The 18,865-nt window shown below is 49.7% G+C and overlaps 2 protein-coding genes across 6 annotated transcripts; one reads left to right on the top strand and one right to left on the bottom strand.

Annotated features, from left to right (window-relative positions):
* The first annotated feature begins 1,929 nt into the window (after window positions 1-1,929).
* Window positions 1,930-10,579, top strand: VBP1 (VHL binding protein 1). Of its 2 annotated transcripts, none has more exons than XM_042824888.1 (6): window positions 1,930-2,022; window positions 5,978-6,102; window positions 6,703-6,769; window positions 7,213-7,311; window positions 8,997-9,135; window positions 9,396-10,579. In XM_042824888.1, exons 1-6 carry the CDS (start codon window positions 1,930-1,932, stop codon window positions 9,464-9,466), a joined length of 594 nt encoding a protein of 197 aa, XP_042680822.1. In that variant the 3' UTR covers window positions 9,467-10,579. The 2 variants fall into 2 exon arrangements, with proteins under 2 accessions (XP_042680822.1, XP_042680823.1); XM_042824889.1 differs by having other exon boundaries at window positions 1,960-2,022; window positions 5,982-6,102.
* Window positions 10,580-11,680: 1,101 nt separating this feature from the next.
* Window positions 11,681-18,775, bottom strand: RAB39B (RAB39B, member RAS oncogene family). Of its 4 annotated transcripts, none has more exons than XR_006169991.1 (3): window positions 18,517-18,774; window positions 13,614-15,268; window positions 11,681-12,892 (listed from the first exon to the last, which is right to left on the bottom strand). XR_006169991.1 is itself a non-coding variant. In XM_042824886.1 (3 exons), exons 1-3 carry the CDS (start codon window positions 18,729-18,731, stop codon window positions 12,885-12,887), a joined length of 444 nt encoding a protein of 147 aa, XP_042680820.1. In that variant the 5' UTR covers window positions 18,732-18,775; the 3' UTR covers window positions 11,681-12,884. The 4 variants fall into 4 exon arrangements, 3 of the variants coding, with proteins under 3 accessions (XP_042680820.1, XP_042680819.1, XP_042680818.1); XM_042824886.1 differs by having other exon boundaries at window positions 15,048-15,268; window positions 18,517-18,775; XM_042824885.1 differs by having other exon boundaries at window positions 11,681-13,749; window positions 15,048-15,268; window positions 18,517-18,773.
* Window positions 18,776-18,865: the final 90 nt, after the last annotated feature.

Genomic DNA, 18,865 nt, shown 5'->3' with positions numbered 1-18,865 from the left:
GTGTGTGTGTGTGTGTGTGTGTGTGTGTGTGTGTGTGTGTGTGTGTGAGAGAGGCTGTTCCTTGAAAGCATTCTGAGGCAGGAGGGTTTCTGTGGTCCTCACAGCCCCTGAGTTTCCTGCTTTTCTGCATTTGCATTGGATGTGGTGGTGTGCCTTACACAAGTCATCCTCATGGGGGGGCCCAAATGTGGTGGATCTGAGAGCCTGCTCAGATTCAATGTGCCACCAACCGTGACCCCGTGATCCCTTCTGCAGCACTGCTCTCCAGCCCCTTTTCCCCTGACCGGTACATAGAGCCAGGGCTGCCCCATCCCAGGGAGTCAATGCTCATCCCAGTTCAGCATCGTGTGAGCACGCTGCTTTTTGATAGAAAGTTCGTATCCTTATTGGAGTCATGTATGAAAACATTACAGAGAATGGTTTGAACCAGGGCAGCAGAACTCTAGTAGTGGTACCAGGGGAACCTTGGGCCTATGGCCTCCACCCTCCCAATGGTCTGTTTTGGTCATCATGGGACTTTCTTAGGGTCACCATGCTGCAGCTATGGGATTTCACGAGCCTCCTCCCTCCTGGACCCCTATCAATATGGGGACCCACAGCCCAGAACCTCTGCACAGCGAGACCTGTACCTTTCTGGCCAGTCTTCTGCTGTCAGAAGGAGCAGCTTGTGACTTTCCTCCCTGTATGGGGTGAGCACTGTGGTGGAGGAGAGTGATTCCTTTTCCCCTGAAGAGGCATTGCCAGAGCAGCAGCAGGCCAGAGCCTGAACCCATGGAGGTCGACTGTGTGGAGAGCAACATCAACCCTATAGAGGTGGGCCTACCTCCAGAGGAGGAACTGATGGAGGTGGATCAGCCCCCAGTGGGACTGTGCAGGTGCTGTAAGACTGTGCTTGCCTGTGGAAGTCGTGGGCACTGGGAACAGTGCTCCAGGGGCTCTTGCTTTTCATCTGGGTGTAGAGGAGTCACCATCCACCTGAGAGCCCATGCTGCTGCTTCCTCTCACCCTTTCCTTCTCATCCCTCTTTCTTTCCCAAGACCTCTCCCCTCTTTCTCGAGCTCAAAGGAGAAGGGAAAGACTGGCACTGGTGACCTGAGCCAGGACAACAGGAGTGCAGCAGGCAGCTACAAGCAAGCTCCATGCAACCTCAGAGTGAACCCTGAAAGAGAGGATTGGACTGGGACTGGAATCCCCTGCAGAGCTGCTCTGGACAGCTGGAGGACAGCGAAGGGCCCAGTGCTCTCTGTGGCCTCCAGGCACTGCCTTAGAAGCTACAGAAGCGGCTGCTGCTTTGGGGAAGCGGAAGACTTCACATGGGATGCAAAGATGAAAGGGCTGTTCAGGTGCTCCATCAGGACTCTGCTTCCAGGAAGGCAGGCCAAGAAAAGACGATGACCGAAGAATGCTGAACAATAAAATGGCAAATGCACGTCAAGCCAGTATGCATCTCCTCTCCCTTCTGGTACTTGAGGGTCTGTCCTGGGCCTCTGCTGTCTGCCCGCGGGGTGAGGCGCAGCCCGGGCCTCGGGGCTGGGCGGGGTCCGGGCAAACGGCGGCCCCGGGCAGGGTGCGGGCACGGCGGGGCGCAGTTCGGCACAGCTCCACACGAGGTGGCGGCTGGCGGTTTTTATTCTTGGAAATCGCACGCCGACCAGCGAGCGGCGTCCAGCCCCGCACTCCGCCAGGCGGAGCCCCTCGGATCGCAGAGCGCCCGCCGCTGCCGGAAACGCCGCCGCTGCTCGGCCCCTCCCGCACTCGTGGCTCGCGGCGTTCCGCCAGCAGGCGACGCTCTCGGCTGGCGGCCGCCCCGCGCTCGCGCCCGGCGCCGCGCCCCGCCTCCCGTCGCTCCGAGGGCGGCGCTGACGCGCTGACGTTCGCCTGCAGCGTCTCGTCGCGGGCCGCGTGCGCGCGCGGCGTCGGTACTCCAAGATGGCGGCGGCCAGCGGCAGCGGACCGGGCTGCGTCGAGGCGGCGGCGGGCGGCAAGCGGGGGCCGCTCGGCATCCCCGAGGCCGTCTTCGTGGTGAGCGGCGGAGGCGCGGGCGACGGCGGGACTCGGCTCCGCGAGGCGGTCCCCTCGCCCCGGGGAGCGCGGGGGGAGGCGCGGCTCGGCCCCGGGCCCGCCCTTGTGGGATGCGGGTCTCCGCGCCGCCCGGCCGGGTGGCCGCTCCGTGACGGCGGGCGCTGCGCCTCCTCGGCACGGCGGGTTGGGCCGCGCGGCCCCGAGCGGAGCGCGGGCGGGCGGCGGTCGCGAGCGCTGTCTGGAGGGGGCTGCTCGGCTCGGTACCCCGAGCGCTGTGCCGTGTGGGGCCGCGGCCTCGTGCCCGGAGCCGCCGCTCGGGGCGCTGCCTCCTTCGCCCTTTCTCGAAGTGGCGGTCGGGGTGCTTTCGCGCTCCGGCCAGAAGCTCTATGCTCGTCTCGTCTCGCCAGCTTTTGCCCCCGAGCCGAGCTGTCTGAGGACCGGGGAGCCACGCGCGTCGGTGCGTGCGGCTCCTCCGCCGTCTGTCGGGCTGCACGGCTCCCTTCCCTGGAGGGCGGCAGAGCCGCTGCTGGAGCAAGCTGCCCGACGGGCTGCGTGCTGCCTTTCTCTGCCCGTGTCCCAACCCTCTTGGCCTCCTTGCCGTGCGTCCTGCCCTAGGGAACCTGCTGTAGCGGGGTTTGGACTGGATGATGTCCAGAAGTCCCTTCCACCCGGCGCTATTCTGCGATACTGTGTGCTTCACACGTTTCTTGGGTGCTTTGCAGCCCTTCACTCCGTGCCTCTTTGCAGCCTTACGAACTGGCATCCCAGTCCTTGTCTTTGAGAGATGCTCACATCAGATCCGGAATGGTCTCTGCAGTGGCGAGGTTTGAGCATGTACACATTAGGGGACGCTTAACTTTATCCAAAGGAAGCATGCGTTAAGAAGCATTTAGTTCTGTCTTGTTGCTCAAAGTGGCAAAATAGTTATGAGGGTATGGGTTTTATTAATGATTTGTTTGGGGTTTTTTTCTTGAGAAAATAGGCTTCAGTGACAAAACTGTGCTGTTGCAGTAAAGACCTGCTTGTGACTCACTTGTTCCCCCTCCTCCTATGCTGCCTGGGCAGCGTTACTTTTGAAGAATGTTTCATGAATCACCTCGGTTTGGAGGGAATTTTTCAGTGCCTTTTTGGCACACACCGCTTCATAGGCATGGATAAAGGCCAAGCTGCTCTGTGGTCTTTCATGGCTCCCCAAGCACCGCGTGGCACGTAGCTAACTTGGCTTTCCCTGGAGTTGAACAACACACTCAGTGCTGCTTTTTGTTCCCTAGTGATCTACACAAGCAGAACTGCTTCCACAAGAGGGAGTTTTGTGTCAGAGCATTTCCAGTCTGGTTTTCGCAATGCTCGGTCTTGTCTTCGTCTTTTCAGCCTGCACTTTGCTGCACGCTCTGTCAGGAGCACTGTGCAGGGAGAAAATTAGAAAGGCCAAAGCCCAGCTAGAACTGAACTTGGTCACTAAGGTGAAAGACAACAATAAATATTTCTATTAATATATCGGCAGTAAGAGGAGGGCTAGGGAGAATCTCCATTCTTTGTTGGATGCAGAGGCAAACAGTGAGCAAGGGCCAGGATAAGGCTGAGGTACTTAATGCCTTCTTTGCCTCAGTCTTTAATAGTAAGACTAGTTGTTCCCTGGGCACACAGCCCCTTGCTCTGGAAGATAGGGGTGGGGAACAGAATAAGCCCTGCATGATCCATGATGAGATGGTTTTGGACCTGCTCTGAAAACTGGGCACTCACAAGTCCATGAGGTGGATCGCACCCCAGAGTGCTGAGGGAGTTGGTGGATGTGGTTGCCAAGCCACTCTCCACCATCCTTCAACAGTCCTGGCTAACTGGGGATGTCCTCGTGGACTGGAGACTGGCAAATGTGATGCCCGTCCTCAGAAAGAGCCAGAAAGATGATCCTGGTAGCTACAGACCTATCAGTCTCACCTCGGTGCCAGGGAAAGTTATGGAACGGACAGTCTCGGGAGCCATCATGGATCAATTAAAAGTCAACCAGGGCATCAGGCCCAGTCAGCATGGGTTCATGAATGGTAGATGCTGTCTGACAAACCTGACTTCATTTTATGACAAGGTGACCCACTCAGTGGATGAAGGTAAGGCTGTTTTGTGGTCTACCTGGACTTCAGTAGAGCCTTTGACACTGTCCCCACAACACCTTGGTGAAGAAGCTGGCTGCCCACGGTTTGGATGGGCACATGCTCTGCTGGCTGCAACACTGGCTGCATGGCTGGGCCCAAAGAGTTGTAGTCAATGGAGTTAAATCCAGTTGGCAACCGGTCACAAGCAGCGTCCCCCAGGGCTCAGTACTGGGGCCACTCCTATTCAACATCTTTATTAATGATCTTGATAAGAGGATTGAGTGCACTCTCAATAAGTTTGCAGATGACAAGTTTGGAGGAAGTGTTGATCTGCCAGAGGGTAGAAAGGCACTGCAGAGGGACCTGGATAGACTGCATTGATGGGCCGAGATAAACTGTACGAGTTTCAGTAGGGCCAAGTGTCACCACCTGCATTTTGGTCACAACAAATGCCAGACAACCCTACAGGATTGGGGAGGAGTGGCTGGAAAGCTGCCTGATGGAAAGGGACCTTGGTGTGCTGATGGGCAGTGGGCTGAAGATGAGCCAGCAGTGTGCTCAGGTGGCCAAGAAGGCCGATGGCATCCTGGCTTGGATCAGGAATGCTGTGGTGAGCAGCACCAGGGAAGTCATCCTGCCCTGCACTCGGCACTGGTGAGGCCTCACCTCCAGTGCTGTGTTCAGTTTGGGGCACCTCAGTACAGAAAGGACATGGAGGTGCTGGAGCAGGTCCAGAGAAGGGCAGCAAGGCTGGTGAAGGGCCTGGAGGATGTGTTCTGTGAGAAGAAACTGAAGGATCTGGGGCTGTTTTTGGTCTGGGGAAGAGGAGGCTGTGGGAAGACCATATAGCTCGCTTCCTATACCTGAAAGGTGATTGCAGTGAGAGTGGGATTGGTCTCTTCTCACTGGTGACAGGTGACAGGACGAGGGGAAACGGCCTCAAGTTGTGCCAGGAGAGGTTTAGATTGGATATCAGGAAAAACTTCTTTGTAGGTCATTAAATACTGGAATAGGCTCCCCAGGGAGGTGGTTGAGTGGTGGTTGACATCCCTGGATGTGTTTAAAAACTGTTTGGATGTGGTGCTCAGGGACAGGATTCAGCAGTGGGTTGTTGGAGTTAGGGAAGCATGGTGAGGATGTGGTTGGACTCGATGATCTTGAAGGTCTTTTCCAACCTGAGCAATTCTATGGTTCTAGGAGGCAGCTGTGTCTCTTGCTGTGCTGCTGGCTCAGTAACTGGAGGTGCTCCTCAGGCCATTGCGCACTGGTAGCTGCTGTCGGGTCAGAAGCTGCAGCCCATCCCTTGGCCCACACGCCTTTCAGGAGGCTGCATTGTGGGTTGAGGCAGCTGAGCTGCTTCCTGGGCCTGGCAGAGGTCAGCGTCCTGCTGCTCCAGCTGCCATCCGAGGTGCTGCTCCCTGGGCCTGGCTTGTTTTGTCCTGCAGGGCTTCCCTTGGCTCTGCTGCCTGCAGGAGGCTCCTCCGAAGACATGTTACTAGCACAAAGCTGCACTGAGCTGTTAGCACAGCTTTCTCCCCTTGGCCTCTCTCTGCCATCACGTAGCTTGGCTCAGGCTCAGCCTGACCCTTTTGCTTTGTCGCTCTTATCCTAGGCAGCTCTAATCCGAGAAACCAGAGAAGTGCCATCCCCACTTTGCACACGGGGAACTGAAAGTTAGCCCTGGTTTGAGGGCTGCTCCTGTTGGATGTCATTCAGCATCGGCAGGGCTGATGCTGCTGCTAAGAAGGCACCAGTAAATACAGCTGTGAAATACTCCTTTTGTCTTTGATGCAGCTCTCTGCTTGACGATACTGAGCATTTCTGTAAAGCTCTTGTAACGCTGAGGGTTTTTTCTCCCCTTCAAGGAAGACGTGGATTCTTTTATGAAACAGCCCGGAAACGAGACAGCAGATGTAGTTCTGAAGAAGTTGGATGAGCAGTACCAGAAGTACAAGTTTTTGGAACTTAATCTTGCTCAGAAGAAACGAAGGTAAGTTATGTTTGTGCAGAACTGGGAAATGTTTGGCACCGTTCAATTTTTTTTTAATTAAAGTTGTGTTAATTTCAATATCCCAAGAAGTACAAAGTTGGTTTTAGGAGAGCTGATATTGGCAGTACTTTCAGGACAAAGAAACAGCTTTCCTTTTCTTCCTGAGAATCATGCCCAACAAGAAATGACAGTACTGCTGATCTGGTCAGGAGCCTCTAAGGTCAAAAGCCCTGCACTTGTTTTGAGTGCTATGGTCTTTATCTGCATTTTTGCAGATGTTTCCCTCTGCCCCGTGGGGACCAGAAATTCACCAAAACGTGCCCAGCAGGTGCACCTTGTTGTTAGTGTGTGTCACAGCTGGAAAGCTGCGTGCTCTGCTCGCTGTGGGACTGCTGAGCCCGTGCTGAGGGGCTGGGGAAGCCGTGCACGAGGTGCCTGTACCTGCCTTCATCTTTTAAACGTGCATTTGTAAGCTCAGAAAGCTGTTTGTTCAGGGCATCAAGTTTTAAAAGAGGTTGAATTGTGTAATAGAGCTCGTCACTTGTTAGGAAACTTTGTGTCTCTGTAAAATAATAAATGATGACTGTTGTTAATTCACAGGCTAAAAGGTCAGATTCCCGAAATTAAACAGACATTAGAAATTTTAAAACACATGCAGAAGAAAAAGGTAAACTATTTTGAATATCTAATGAGTATGAGAAAAGCTAACTGCCTTTCCACCCTAACAGAACACATTGCGAGAAATGTTTTGGAGAGCACACTTAATATGCCTTTATAAATAACAGAATTGTTTTAAAGGTATGTAGCACTCTCTGAAAGCTTGTTCAAAACCAGTAACGTTTGTAATGCAAGCTTCCCTTCGGTAGCGTGTAGATTGCAGCTAAGCTTGGATTTTAGTCCTTATAGAGATTTCCACGTTGCTTTTAAATACTTTAAAGAATGCCTTCGTCTTGGCACTTCAGTGTTGAAGTAAACATACATGCAGTTTCACCCAAGCTAATACTGTATCAATGGCAAAAAAGCAGAAAAGTGCACTCCTTACTGTAAACTTTGTCTCTTCTGTGAGTTTCCAGTGAAATGCCAATGTTAAGCTTTATCATTTCTCTTAAGGAATCCACAAATCCAATGGAAACCCGATTTTTATTGGCAGATAATCTCTACTGCAAAGCATCAGTTCCTCCTACAGACAAAGTTTGTTTGTGGCTGGGGGTAAGTAACATGGAACCTTTTCTGAGATGGTTTATGTGACTGTATCTTCCAGCAGATGGTGTTCACTGCTGGCTCAGCTGTCCTGGTTAGGACAAGTGTAATGCTCCATGTGTGCAGGGAGAGCCGTGTCATTTCAGTGCAGCAAACATAGCAGTATTCCAACATGCTCGTGGAGTTTTCATGGTTTTGTTTTTAATTCTCCTTAGTGCCTGAACATAGTAAAATGGCAGAGAACTGTAATCTTGCTGAACTGTTTTATCAAAAAAGTGTATTTGTGAATGTTTCCCTGTCACACTGTGCTTCACATTACCAGGCAACCTTGCTTGGCATCGGAATGAATATGCCCAACAAAACTACTTAGCTTGAGAACTAACTTCCAGTCTTCTCCTTGTTATTTGTATTTAGCTTGCTTCCATGCAACTTTCTGGGGAAGGGTGGGATTTGGGTTCCTCAGAGGTACCTGCCAGCTTTTAGAGTGGAATTTGTGCTAGATTGGTGGGATCAGAGCTTGAGTCAGTTTCTAAGTACCAAAGTAATATAAAGCTGGGATATTCAGGAGCAGAGGCCCCGTTATCTGTGGAGATAACCTGCTAATGTTTATTTTGAGACCTGTAAATCCCTGGTGTTCTCACACACTGGCTGCCAAACACAACAGCCCGCTTAGAGCAGCAGCGTTGTTGGTATGCGTTGCATCCTGGCTGGTCTGGCAGTTCTTCACAGCTTCACCAAAGTCTTTTCTGTTGTAAAAACAGAAGATTTCTGTCTGCTTCATTTTGCTTTCAGGTTACTTCCTTCAGGATTCACAACCATTGACTTCCAGGTCAACCAGGTCTACCAGGTTTCTTCTATCGGATTGTCAAAGGAAGTTCATCTTGGTTCATACAGAAAAGCTGTTGTGAAGCACCACAAATGATTTGTTAGTTGTACTTAGGGTTTCTTGGGCCTTTAGCTCTTCATCCATCATGTTGCTTACAGTCTCTGTGCTGGGCTGTGCATATCAGTACTGTTGCAGAAACCATCTTGCAGTTATTTAAAAAACAACCAAAAAAGAGGAAAGCGCTGCATATATAGTTCTTGCATAGTGTTCCCTGCAATCCTGTCTGATTAAGATTTATGTGGCTCTGTTCAGTACACAATTCTTGGATGGAACAAAGCTACATGGGTGCATCTTCATTTGGTTCTATTCTTTTTTACATGGTGGCTTCCTTGCTGAAATGTACTGATTAAAAACCACCCTGATGCCAGATTGGACTTTCATGTACGTTGTGTCTTGTAATACTTTTTGTTAGTAAGCAGTGCCACCAGCTGTTTGTATTCTGCACAGATCCTGAGGTGAATCTTGAATGCAGCAAGAATTGTTTGTAGAGCTGTGTGACTGGAGATGCTGTGAAGGAATGAGGAGTGTCTTGCTTTTCAGATGTGGTGGAGATGAGATACTGGCGCATAAAAGATTGAATGCAATACACAGAAATCCCCTATTGCTCAGGAAGAGGAGGAAAACTTCTTTCCAAGTCACTGGGGGGATTTATTACTCTGTTACTGAAGTGGTGGAGCCTCAAGTGGCTTCTGACATTGCTTGCCCCGAACCTTGCCTAGGCTCATCAGTGTTAATGTGATGAGCCATAAACAGTCTTATTCCTTACAGTGCAAGTGTAAAAGCTTGTATGAATCTTTTTGTTGTGCAGGCCAACGTGATGCTTGAATATGATATTGATGAAGCTCAGGCTCTGCTAGAGAAGAACCTGTCAACAGCCACGAGAAACCTTGATTCTCTAGAGGAAGACCTGGATTTTCTTAGGGATCAGTTCACCACTACAGAAGTCAGTATCCTTTTAATGTGCAGGAGTGATGTGGGAGGTAATGTACAGGTACCTGCTTGTGTTTCAAAGTGAAACAACTCTTCCTACTTTCTTAGTTACTGATACGCCTGTAAGTTAAGGCTTTGCAGCACATCAACTCTTTCATTAAAAGGTTTCTGTAGTCTGCTGCAAGTTAAATGAAGTATGTATGATCAACAGGATATCCAGCTTTTCCCCTTTTCTCTTCCACTGAACACTTCTGTTTCCTTAATTTCATACCCTCAGATATGGCTAGAGTTTATAATTGGGATGTAAAGAGAAGAAACAAGGAAGACCCTTCCAAAAACAAAGCATAGTTTTGCCAGTTTTAAATGTGGTTTCAATTTCAAAATATTTTTTATTTAAATACCCCTGAAATTCATTCTTAAGGGACTGAGTTACTTTAAGCAGTGCAGTAAATGGTAAAATATATAAAAACTAATGGTGAGCGGCATTTTATTTATTTGTGAACTCAAAATTTGGTTTCATGCATGCTTCATGAAAGTATAGATTGTTTGAGAAGATACCACGTAATATTTGGATCAGACCAGTCTGCTATAAGTAAATTTCTGCCTGAATGTTTGTCTGAAAAGGTGAGGGTGCATGTATGAAACTGACAGCATGATGGCAGGTTAAGGTCATGCAGGGTTTACTTTTCATTTCTGTGTGCAGCTGACGAAGGTAAAGTCAGCGTGGGCTGGGAAGACACACAGCTGTCATGTCCTAGGAAAAAGGACAAACAGCGAAGCCCTGGATTTTGTCTCAGTCAGTTACTTCTTTGGCAGCACCAATACACAAGCATTCCACTTTGGATAAACTTGATTTTAATGATTCTGTTAGTTGACTGCCTGTTGCCGAACTCTCAGCACTTTACATGCAACACTTTGTGACTTGTCTTCAGAAAAGAATGCTAAATGGAGTAAACAGCACAAGCTCTGTCAAGCCTGCAGGTGCTCTCACCCTGTTCTTTTTCCACACACGTGCACACATGGCTTACTTTTGCAAACGTATTGAACAAGGACACCAAAATGCTGGCAGCCTGTAAATGAAAAAAAACCCTACTTGCAATCCCTTAGACAAGATGTCGTTCAAATGTTTTCACACTCAGCCTCCCAGGTGGTGAAACCTGTATTAGATGAGGATGGTTGACTGCAGTCTGGCTTCTGGTGTTAACAGGTGGAATATTTTTTTGGTTCTTACGAAGCCTTGCGAGATTGTTGCCTTTTACCTCTGCAATTTCTGTCTAAAATGAAATGCTCAGTGCTGATGTCAGTGGCTAATATGCACATTAAGAGTACAGGTTTTGCTGCAAAATAAATGCAAATGTTCACTGTTGGAACTTCATGTAAGAAACAACATACCTGTAAAGTTTTTGTACTTTTATTTCATTATATTAAAATAGTAAAACTAAACAGTTGTGGCAAACACCAGTTTTTGTGCATCTTTCTTTGTAGGAGTCATGAATTTGAGGTATGATGTTCTATGTTTCCATCTTGTCACTGGGGGCAGGGGAGCGAGAAGTTGAAGCTGTGGAAAGCTGGATACTGGTGTGAGTGAAATGGGGCTCTGAGTCACCACACCTGAATCTGGGAACAGAAGCAATTGATTTGACAACACTGTGGCTGAAAATCAGCAAGAGCTGTAGGGATGGGAATGAAAGAGGTAAGTCCTTAGCTGTGCTCACAATACAGACCTGGGCTGGGCTCATTCACACCTTTATCTGCAGGGAGGTGCTGGTTTTTTTCTAGTGTCTTTGGCTAGGAGAGAACTTTAAACCAATGCATTATCTATTAGCATGTATCTCTACCCCTTGCTATGCTTGGTTGAAGCTGTGCTTCTCTCCCTTTTTGAGAGCATCAGGAATGACAAGAAAGGCAGCTGCAAACGTCTTGATTTCCCTTGCAATTTTATCTTCTGTATGGATTAATGAGATCCCAGCAGGCTAAAGCACTTCCCCACACCACTGCTTTTCTAGCTGGTCCTAAGGCAGCAATTGCTTCTCTTTGTTGTGCACAATGAAATCATGAGTTAAGCATTTATGCACTATCAAAAAACCCTACTGGGCGCAGCTTCCAATGACCTAATGCTGGGTGTTAGTGTGAGGGGGGAGGCAGCATTAGGACTGCAAGCACTCAGCAGGATCAAAATGTATCAGGTTGGTAGGGCGAGAGCTGGCCTTGGAATAACACACAACCCTTGGTTTTCAATGGAGGGTTTTGTGGTTTGCTTAGCACAAAGCTAAAAACTTCATAGACAACTCTGGCTTCCGTATGACTGATCTTCATCCAGTATTGCCCTGTTGTTTACTGACACATTTTTGTTGCTTGGATTAAGGTCTTACACAGGAGCTGGAGCAGTTTCTGCAGTGTGCCCAATGCCGCCTGCCAGGCTCCAGGAGCAGCTATGGCTCCTCTGGCTACTGCTGCAAGGAGCAGGCTGATATTTCTGCAGCTGCTCTGCTTTTCTCAGCACCCAGCCTGCTGGTTTTGCAGATGTGACCCGGTGGCCGTTACAGAAAGATGTACAGCAGGTGCCATTGCAAAGATCCTGTTTATTGTTGAGCTGGTCCGTACCAGATTTCCAGTTAGGGCTGCTGTACAGAAGCGGTACAGGTATGAGATAGCTTACTGATAAGGAACAGGGAGGGGAGAAGGAAAAAAACCAACAGTCTCTTTACAAGTTTTAAATTTCACAGTATCACATGGTAACCATTTTGCTAAGTACAAGCATATTTCCAGTCACATACAGACAGCTAAATACAGCATTATTTTCACATTTCATTACAGTGCATAACAGAAAGCGAGGAAAGTGTATAGTATGTTTTTTATTCTGGAGGTTCAGAGCAATTTGAATCTAACATGCAGATTGTTTTAAGTTAGCTTTTCTTGTTTCTCTTTTTGACCTAGAGTAAAAGAGCTCCTGACCTTTATCCTGTGGAAGGTTGTGACCTTTGATTTCTCTAAATCCCTCTTGCACCAGAAGTCAAAGCGTTAAAACCAGTTGTTAGAAAAGAATGCTTAGCATATCCTATAAGTTCTTCATCTTAGAAAAAACATTCCAAATTTTGTACAGAGGAATCTACATTTCCTATATTTTAATAAGCTGCCTAAAAAATGCAAGGAGTTAGAAAAAGATGTATATAACGATTTATCTATCATTTAATATAACCGTTTATTACCTCTAAGTAGTTAAGACTGCATACATTTTCTTCTGTACTGTTTCTCCTCAGCATTATGACACGTGTTTGTAAATCAAGTACTTACTCTGAAGGCCTGAATATACGTGCTTATTTAGGTTTCCTGGAATTTCCCTCTGGGAGCAGAAAGACTGAGAGAGAGAGAAGCGGAATGTCCAAAGCCATCAAATAAACCAGCAGCTGTCTTGTGAAAACTGAGCTTTTCCTGCACAGAGGCTCACGGGTTTTACTCTTGCTAAAACTCTGATCTTTTCTAAAGTTTCACCTGCCTTTAATGGAGCACTCAAGCTCTGCCCTTAGGACAGCCGCTAGTCAGCAAGGCGACCTGAGCCACACCTGTGAATAGCCAGGCCTTGAAAGAAAGAAAGAAAAAGAAAACTGACCCTTTCATACCTGTTTGCCCTCGTCTTTGTGAGAACAGGACTAGCAGTCCCGGTCTGAGCAAACCTTGTGCTCCCCACTGGCGTCAGCAGAAGCTGAAGGTAGAGAGCCCATGGTAGCCCAGCTCCTGTGGTGCTCTGCATCAATCTTCTCCAGCTTCACTTACCTAGAAAGAGATTTTTTAAGAGATTTCTTTTTTGAACCTTCAGGTTACTCAGCTTGACCAGCACTGAGTCTGCCTGGAGCTCAGCGGGCATTAGCACAGGGTTCTCAGTGTAGCTACAGCCTGTCCCAGAGGGGCCGGGTTGTGCAGCAGCGGGCAGCTTACAACAGGTGCTAGGCCAGTGCCATCCCTCCTTCACTCTAATTTGCTACCAGTGCCCTCCCCTGCAGTGCTCAGGAACTGAAATTGTTCCAAGAGTACTCAAATGAAAATGTAATCCAACTTCAGGGTGAGTTCTTTTTTTATACACAGGAATCTTTCATTTGTACAGACCAGCACAAGTACTGCAAACTATGCGAAGAGGCTTGGGGGAGTCAGTCTGAATTCAACAGCACTCAAGACTCACTCTGTCCAAGATGGAGGTAGCTTAAAAAAAGCTGTAACAAGTACCTTCTTTCTACATCGAGGCCTAAAAATCAAACACCAGGTGCTTCCTGTAGTTCTACCTACTCCCTCCTGCCCATTAGTTTGTTGTGTAAAGCTTGCAAACTCAAGTAAAAAGGTCACTATTGTTTCTGTTTGTTTTAAATAGGTTGAACTTTGCTACAGGTTACCCTGCTGCAATTGTAAAGCTGGTTGAAACTTAGAGGAAACAAAGCATGCCCAGAAAATGGCCACCCACATACAGCCTTTATAACAACTGCTTCCACCCGCAGTGACCAACCTGATATGGATCATCTCCAGTCAAATTAAAACAAGGAGGAAAACAAATTTTACTCTTGAGCTTGTCTTGGGCTTTCCTTTTCCTCCTGCTCACACACTTCTGTTCTGTGCTCCTCCTCCTCAGTTCTAGTTCTCTTCTTCCACAGATGCCAAGAAAGAAAATGACACTTTAACAGCAGATAGTGATGGAAGCCATTGCTTTCCATGCTATTCAACTTCTTTAAAAGCAAATCTCACCTCGTGGATGCACCTTAGTTAAGCTTTTCAAGTTTCCCCTGCCCTGCCCAACTTCGTTCCATTCTTCCTTGTGGCCCCAGCTGCCAAGGCACCCGAAACATCAGCACAGTGCTGTTAGCAGACAAATGTTGGTGTGTCCCACCTGGGTGCCATACTCCAGCCTCAAGATACAGCAGATGAGCACAAGTTTTTCTCCTTGTGCTCCTGATCACTTAATTATTCAGGAAAGCCCTGAACTGAGGGTACACTGAGGTACACATTGAGGCAGTAAATAGTTTAAAAATGTACTGAATAATTACTAATGCAGCAGGCATTGCTACTTAGAATCCCAGTTTACAGCATGAAAAACACTAGGGGAAATCATTTGAATTGTAATTACCAATCAAATAACTACTGTTCTCCTCTTTAAATGCCACAGAGTACTCTACTATTGAACTAGGTTCAAGAATGTAAGAAAAAAATTCAGAAGTATGCATACCACATCAGTAAACTTTCCCTATGCCACTGGCCTTAGGAAGGAATGGTACCCTTGCTGCCTTTACACCTTCCTGCTAATAAGCAGCTGATGCAAACTAAGATGTCATCTTTCTCTCTGCTGCTTCTCATACTACAGCACTATCCATACCATGGCTCCAGCACCCAGCATGGCACTACAGATATGCTTAAAACAGGACACGTACAGCACTGTGGCACATGCTGGCCCATTCAGATCTAATTGTGTGCTCTGCCCCCTTCTGCTCTCCCTCACTTCTGCTTGCCGTCTCATTACAAAATCTACATGCACCCTCACTCACTCTGTTAGGTTTGTAGCCCCCAGTGCTGAAAAGTTGTATGGAACAGAACATTCATTCCCTGGGTCTGTTCTCGTATCCAAAAGACTGTGGGAGGCTGTTCACAACGGGAGCGTTGCTCTCCCTTCTGGCACACTGAGTTCACTTAGTAAAGTACGTTTGGTTAGTAGAGTTCATCACCACTTCTCTCACTAGAAGAGCTCAGCACAAGCACCGCCTATCTGATTTCACCACTTCTTCTGAAGAGTGCACTACGTTTGGGACAAACCCACTCTTTACCCCTTCCCATCCCTCCTGGATCGAAATTTCCCCCCTTTTAACAAGCTCGTATATATCTCGAGTCAGATCAGTGAAGGCCTTCTCCACGTTAATGGCATCCCGAGCAGAGGTCTCAATGTACTTCATACCATATGCAGCAGCCAGTTTCTCGGCCTCGTGCCTGGTGACTTGCCGCTGTGTGTCAAGGTCACACTTGTGACCCACCAAAACAAAGACGATCTGGTAGGGCTGGACGTGCACCTTGGTCTCTTCTAGCCACTCGTGGACGTTCTGGAAGGACCTGCGGTTTGTAATGTCAAAGAGGAGGAGTCCACCAACCGAGTTCCTGTAGTAGGCTCTGGTGATGGACCTGGAAGAAAATGATCCAGACATGTAAGTCACTGCTATTTGGGAAGAAGGGCAGAACAGGTTTCACTTCTTTTTCTTCCTCCTTGTTTCTTTTGATTCTTTTTTCTTAATTGCAATGTGGCACTTCTGTACCTAAGCCTCTGCTCTAAAAGGCAGCATTTCTGCTACCCCGTCTATCCCGCAGAATACAGGACAGAGAATGCCACTCAGTCACATCTCACAGCTTTGACTTGTGCTCTGCACATCTTGTCAGTCACAAAGACAACTAATCTTGGCTTAAAACTTCAGCCCTGGGTAACTGCCTCATGGATTTGCCATAACTCCACCACTATTTCTGGTTTCTCTATCACACATTTCCATATTCTCTGCCATTGGCCTAACGAGCCCCCACCACACCAAGTCAGTACTCTGCATGGTTTGGTTGCCCCACTGGTTTAGAAGCATTGTAACAGCTTAAAGGATTTACTCAGAGCCAAACACCTCCTGGCAGATACATAAAAGGCAAAGAGAGAGGCCACAGGTCAGAAGGCAGAAGGTGGAGCTGTGCCCCTAAAAAGACCCCAAAAGGTCCTGCAGACCCTCAGGCTGAGAAATGGAAAGCATTCTCCACGGTCTGAGGCAGCCTGAAGCAGCACATGGAATCAGCCAACAAAGATCTACAGAGAACACGAAGCTGAGCAGAGCTACAGTCCAACAGCTACTACATATAGAAAAAACAAGAAGCTGTACAACTGTACTGTTTCTGCAAAGTCACAGATTATTCTAAATCCAGAAGCACTCATCGATTTCAGTCCCTGGAGGAACTTAGACAGGGACCTGAACTTCTTCTTCTGGGAAAATGTAAGCACCGCTACTTCTACCTTGGGACAACTCTTCCTCCACCATGCAAGTCTGTTGTTAGAAGCTATTCTGCCCTGCAGTGTGCTTATCCTGCAGAGCTACCCCCAGAAATGATTCAGCGGCATTTTCAAGATTTGCTTTACCAAAAGTCATGCAATGATAGGTGAAAATTCAACTGAAGAAAGCCAGAACCGAAAAAAAAAAAGGAAAAAAAAAATGGAAGGAAGGAAGGAAGGAAAAAAAAAAGAGTTGACTTGGCTAACTTTTGCTCTCCAGTTATCTGGCCCAGGGACAAGAACAGCTCTGCACATTTGGAAACAAGGGAATCAGCTCTGCCGTTTGCTCTCTGGCCAGCTGCAGACAGACACTGGCACTCTGAATTCACCCCCATGCTGTCACAGGCACTTCTGCTTCTCCTGTGTGCCAGCACACCAGCCCTGGCTGCTCCTGCCAGCATCAGCGGTGCCTCAGGTACTTCTGAGAGACATGACGGGATCTGAGCAGAGCGCTGCGCTGAGGCAAAACGAGGTGAAGGTCTGGGTGCCTTTCCACAGACATCTCCTTACCGCTCCGCAGGAAGCACGCGACGCTGCCTTCACTCTGCGCCTCGCTGCCCAGCTCCCCACGGGACCCCTGCCCACCCCTTCCCGCCCCTCCCGTCACCGCAGCAGAGCAGTGCTGTGACTCACAGCCACTCTGACCAAGTTTTAAACAAAGGCACCGCCTCTGTGCAAGACCTCTCCCTCTCCCTGCCTCTACCTGGGGTCCTCACCGCCCACCCCAGCCCTTCCCTCTCACTGGAAGGGAACAGCTCTTCTGTAGGTGCTGGTACGCATTTCCAGCCAGGGAGGGCTGCACATGCTTTTGCTTTTGTTAGCATTACACGACGTCATGTTTCAGGCAAGAAACTGGAGTATTTGAGCAACCTGAGAAGGGCACAACCTGCTGGATCCAGGAAGAACGGAACCCTGCTGTTCTACAACTCCAAAACAGCCTCAACACTGACCCAAAGAGCACCATTTTGTGGCCGAGATGACAAAACAGAGGCACGTGCTTAACTGTAGCTTAAGCCCTGACTGCACAGGAATAGATTCTCATTGATGGAGAGTGAGAGAACTCACAACAGTCAGGAAGAGCAAAACTGCAGCAGAGATGCAGACCAGCAGATACCACCACGGTGTATCAAGGCAATGGCAGTGCTTTCCTCCACATGGGACAGCTGTCAACTTACTGCAGAGCAGCTGCAAATGCTCAAAATTGAGAACTCCATGAAATACCGGAGTTCTTTCCTAAGAATTTCCTTGTTAAGAAATTCCTTGCACTGTGACAAACAAGTGTAACAGTTCTGGAGAGCACATGCAGTGCTACGCTTCTTGCCTGCACTCACAACTTCAGCTTACCCCAGTGTCAGCAGTGTTTTGCCTTTTACCAAGAAGGGGAAGCCTAGGAGCTGCCAGCTTCATGGAGCACAACGCATGACAGGGTTAACTGGGATTTAATAGGGACAAATGCAAAACAGACTTTCGTCACAGCAGACAGTATACCATAAAGGTAGCTGTGCTTGCTTGCTTCCCTCTACCTTCCTCTTTTGGGAATTTAAGTCAGTACTTAGGCAAGGGCACTTCCAAGCGGCAGGATGTGTTCCTATGCCAGCGACCCTCCTGCCCCTCGCACTGCTGGTGCTGAGCGCTGCTGCCCTTGTGCTGAAGGTCGCCTGTCACCACGTCTACATGCAGGTTCAGGCATCAGCAAGAAGAGCAAGCAGCCCCGGGGGCCCCAGACTTCCCTCCATTTTCCAAGATGGGAAACCAGAGGCGTCCAACAGCTTCCCCTCCTCACAGCAGGGCACTGGCGCGGGATCACACACGGCCGTGTTTCGGAATCTGACGCAACCGAGCTCTCCGGTGCCTCCTCTCAGCCAGCGGAATAAAGCAGCGACTCCCGGCCTCGGCAAAAAGCCTGTCCGTGTGCAAGGACCGAGCGCGGCCCTGGGGGTCGGGATGGGAGGCGGGGGGGCAGGAGCGGGCAGCGTTCATCGACGTGTGAATGGAAGCGTTACGGCAGCGCGGCTCCGCGATGCTGTGCGGAGACGCAGAGAAAGGAAAACGCTTCCGGAGGGAGCGGGAGGAAAGCGGGTCAAAGATGGGCGAAAAACAGAAGCGCGCCCACGCGATTAGCCGGGGTTCGGGGCCGCTCTCACAACCTCAACCCCAAACCTCATCCCCGCACCGCCCTGCCCTGCAGACGGCGGGATCCGCAGCTGCAGACCCGCGCCCCGCACCGCCCCGCACGCGGCCGGAGCCCCGCATCCCTCGGCCCGCCGGGCCGCGCCCCGGCTTTCGCCCGGCAGAAACGAAGGGCGTAAATAAACGGCTTGGCGGCCCTCCTTCGTGCCGCCCGCAGCCCTACCGGAACCGCTCCTGCCCGGCCGTGTCCCAGATCTGCAGCTTGATCCTCTTGCCCGGCTCGATCTCCACCAGCCTGGAGAAGAAATCCACGCCCACCGTGGGATCGGAGATCTGTGCGAAGCGGCCTTCAGTGAAGCGGCGGATGAGGCAGGACTTGCCCACGGTGGAGTCGCCGATGACGATGAGGCGGAACTGGTAGAGCCAGATGGCCTCCATGCCGCCCGCTCAGCGCCCGCCCATGCCCGGCCCGCAGGGGGCAGCGCCAGGCCGGCCCCGGGGCGCCGCTCGGCGCGGGGCCGGCCGCGCTCCGTCCGCCTCAGAGCCGCCCGCGGGTGGCCGCGCCGCCCCCC

Source organism: Centrocercus urophasianus, unplaced genomic scaffold (assembly GCF_019232065.1).
Source record: "Centrocercus urophasianus isolate 14NV4802_14NV808 unplaced genomic scaffold, USGS_Curo_1.0 seq_24, whole genome shotgun sequence".
NCBI lineage: Eukaryota > Metazoa > Chordata > Aves > Galliformes > Phasianidae > Centrocercus > Centrocercus urophasianus.
Note: the sequence above shows the minus strand (reverse complement) of the source record. Positions and strands in the feature narration are given on the sequence as shown.

Bases quoted from the DNA above. Each gene is read 5' to 3' on its own strand.
- VBP1 (XM_042824888.1), top strand. From the start codon at position 1,930: ATGGCGGCGGCCAGCGGCAGCGGACCGGGCTGCGTCGAGGCGGCGGCG. The intron at 2,023-5,977 runs GTGAGCGGCGGA...CTCCCCTTCAAG, and splicing joins TCCCCGAGGCCGTCTTCGTG to GAAGACGTGGATTCTTTTAT. The intron at 7,312-8,996 runs GTAAGTAACATG...TTTGTTGTGCAG, and splicing joins AAGTTTGTTTGTGGCTGGGG to GCCAACGTGATGCTTGAATA.
- RAB39B (XM_042824884.1), bottom strand. From the start codon at position 18,731: ATGGAGGCCATCTGGCTCTACCAGTTCCGCCTCATCGTCATCGGCGAC. The intron at 15,269-18,516 runs GTAGGGCTGCGG...ATTTTCTTCCAG, and splicing joins GCCGGGCAGGAGCGGTTCCG to GTCCATCACCAGAGCCTACT.